Source organism: Priapulus caudatus, unplaced genomic scaffold, assembly GCF_000485595.1.
Source record: "Priapulus caudatus unplaced genomic scaffold, Priapulus_caudatus-5.0.1 Scaffold192, whole genome shotgun sequence".
NCBI lineage: Eukaryota > Metazoa > Priapulida > Priapulimorpha > Priapulimorphida > Priapulidae > Priapulus > Priapulus caudatus.
The window spans coordinates 232828-235056 of NW_014577253.1; the positions used below are offsets into that span (position 1 = coordinate 232828).

Genomic DNA, 2229 nt, shown 5'->3' on the forward strand with positions numbered 1-2229 from the left:
ATATATTAGTGTAAGCGTGCAACAGTGGAGCCGCAAGAGCAATGGTGCCGGCAGCGTATATGGTTGCACGTAGGATTTGGACCGAAACTGTCGGCAATAATAATAGGTGAAAGAGCGTATAGAAACATTAAGAATTTGGTAGTAAATAGATTTCGTATTTAGTTAGCATTATATTTTATTGAAACGCTTCAAGTGCCTGTGGCTAAATCCCAGGATACAGACACAAAATGCTGAAGCGTGCTAAGTTGGCACGGGTTGACTGCGCATGCTCAGTTTAGCTTGTTACGACAGTCAGTCACTGATCTCTACTATACTAACTTAGTATAGTATACTATGTTACTATGTTAGTATAGTAGAGATCAGTGCACTCAGTAGACAGCTACTGTACTTGTATGTGACCTAAATAAAGCTATGCCCATGCGTATTGCGAAATACCACGCGGGTCTGGCCTGGCACCCATTGCGTACACACACACAGTTTAGCGCGGTCTAAGCGGCCTGACACGCTTCTAAGCGGCCTGGTCCACCTCCATTTGCGGGACCAAATTAGTCCGGACTAGAGTGTATATATAGCGCGGGATAGCATGTAAACGCTGCAAAAATTTGGCGCGGGCCTGGGCCGGACTAGTTTTACGTGATATCAAATTTTTAGTCTGTAGGCTACGGGGTATAAGACGATTCCAGCGTATATCGGCATACGTATTTTCTTAGCATTTCTTACTTATTTCCTATGAATAGTGATGATATTTCAACGTGATTTAATACCAAATGAGATCAATACATGTAATGCATTGTGTAGCTAAGTAGAGATAGCATAGCTATAACAAACAATGTATCACACAATGTTCACTCAGTACCCGCAAAAGATTCATTTATTCAGAAAAAAACGCATAGTCACGCATCTGTCGTTCATCTGTCGTTCATCTGTCGTTCATCTGTCGTTCATCTGTCGTTCATCTGTCGTTCATCTGTCAGTCAAACATCTACCCGACATTATCAATAAAAGAGATTCCCATGACATTATCGCGATACGGTTAAAAGGTTTTTTGATGTCACGGGTGGGAAAAGCTAGCGTAGACCGTGAACGATAGATATTATGGTGCTGCTGCCGCGGGCGGGTTCGCGGTAGTCTCTTTGAGCCACTCGAACCCGAGTATCTGGTTAACGGGCGCACGCTTGGTGACGTCAACCTCGAGCATGCGCCGTAGCGAGGCGATGCATTGTGCGTCCAGTTTGGACATCATCTTCGAGGGAATCGTCAGCTTGTTGCTGAGCTGCGTCTCAAGCATCTTGCGAATGTTCGAGTCGTCGTACGGCATCGAGCCACACACCATGATGAAAAGCACGCAGCCGAGACTCCACACATCGTACATCTTTGGGTTGTACGGAATGCCCTGTAGAGTATGCACCGCATCACATTACAGACAGCCCTGACGACCACCTCTAGAGAGCAGCCAGCTCCCTATAAAGGCCATGTTTAACGTTTCCTTTAAGAGTCACGTTAACAATAACACCACTTTTTTGAACGGTACCCGTCCATAGAAGCCACCTTTGGCGCTTTCCTTGAGTTGCCGGTGATTCGCCGGCGTTGCTTAGCAGCGAGAGGCGGGAGTATACACAGTAAATAGCATGGGCCCGTCTAACTACTTCAGATCATATATATATTATATATATATATATAGATCCAGGGGTTATCTTGTTCTGTAGTCGAACTACAAGGAATGAAATGGGCGGTTCTTGTGTTTTATCAGAGGGTCAGTGGGTCAATCGAAACATTTGTGGTTATAGCGCGCCGAATATAAACAAAATAATATTGTCACCCCGTAATTTATGTGTGTCTAATCGCCACTTCGGTTGACAACTAATAAATGGATATTTTTTAAGTTAGCGTGTGATGGGCGGACGTGCGGATGGACGGGCGGTGTCACACGAAGCAATGCGATAATCTGAGCGGTTGAGAACTTTGCAGAAGAACTGTAGAATCCTTCGCAGCCCTTCTTGTGCAATGATTACTTTTTAGCTGAGCTGACGAAGTCAGATGCAGCTTGTAGAATCGCATGATTGGCCGTGCGTCCGTCCGTGCGTCCGTCAACAGTTGGGCACAAATCTTAACCACTCGACGTACGGTCTAAATATTCGTTACCTCGGGGGGGGGGGGATTGCGAAAAGGACTCGGGATGCCGAATATGGGGGTCAAGGGTCAAATGTCAAGGTGTGGCAATAAAGGGGG

General features: G+C 45.7%; 1 protein-coding gene across 1 annotated transcript in view; it reads right to left on the reverse strand.

Moving 5' to 3' along the window:
- Nucleotides 1–1093: 1093 nt before the first annotated feature.
- The window catches only part of LOC106807038 (testis-specific serine/threonine-protein kinase 1-like), an 8933-nt gene continuing 7797 nt past the window's right edge, over nucleotides 1094–2229 (reverse strand). The window contains exon 6 of the mRNA XM_014809253.1: nucleotides 1094–1393. Coding sequence (XP_014664739.1) covers nucleotides 1094–1393 — 300 coding nt within the window. The remainder of the gene's footprint in view (nucleotides 1394–2229) is intronic.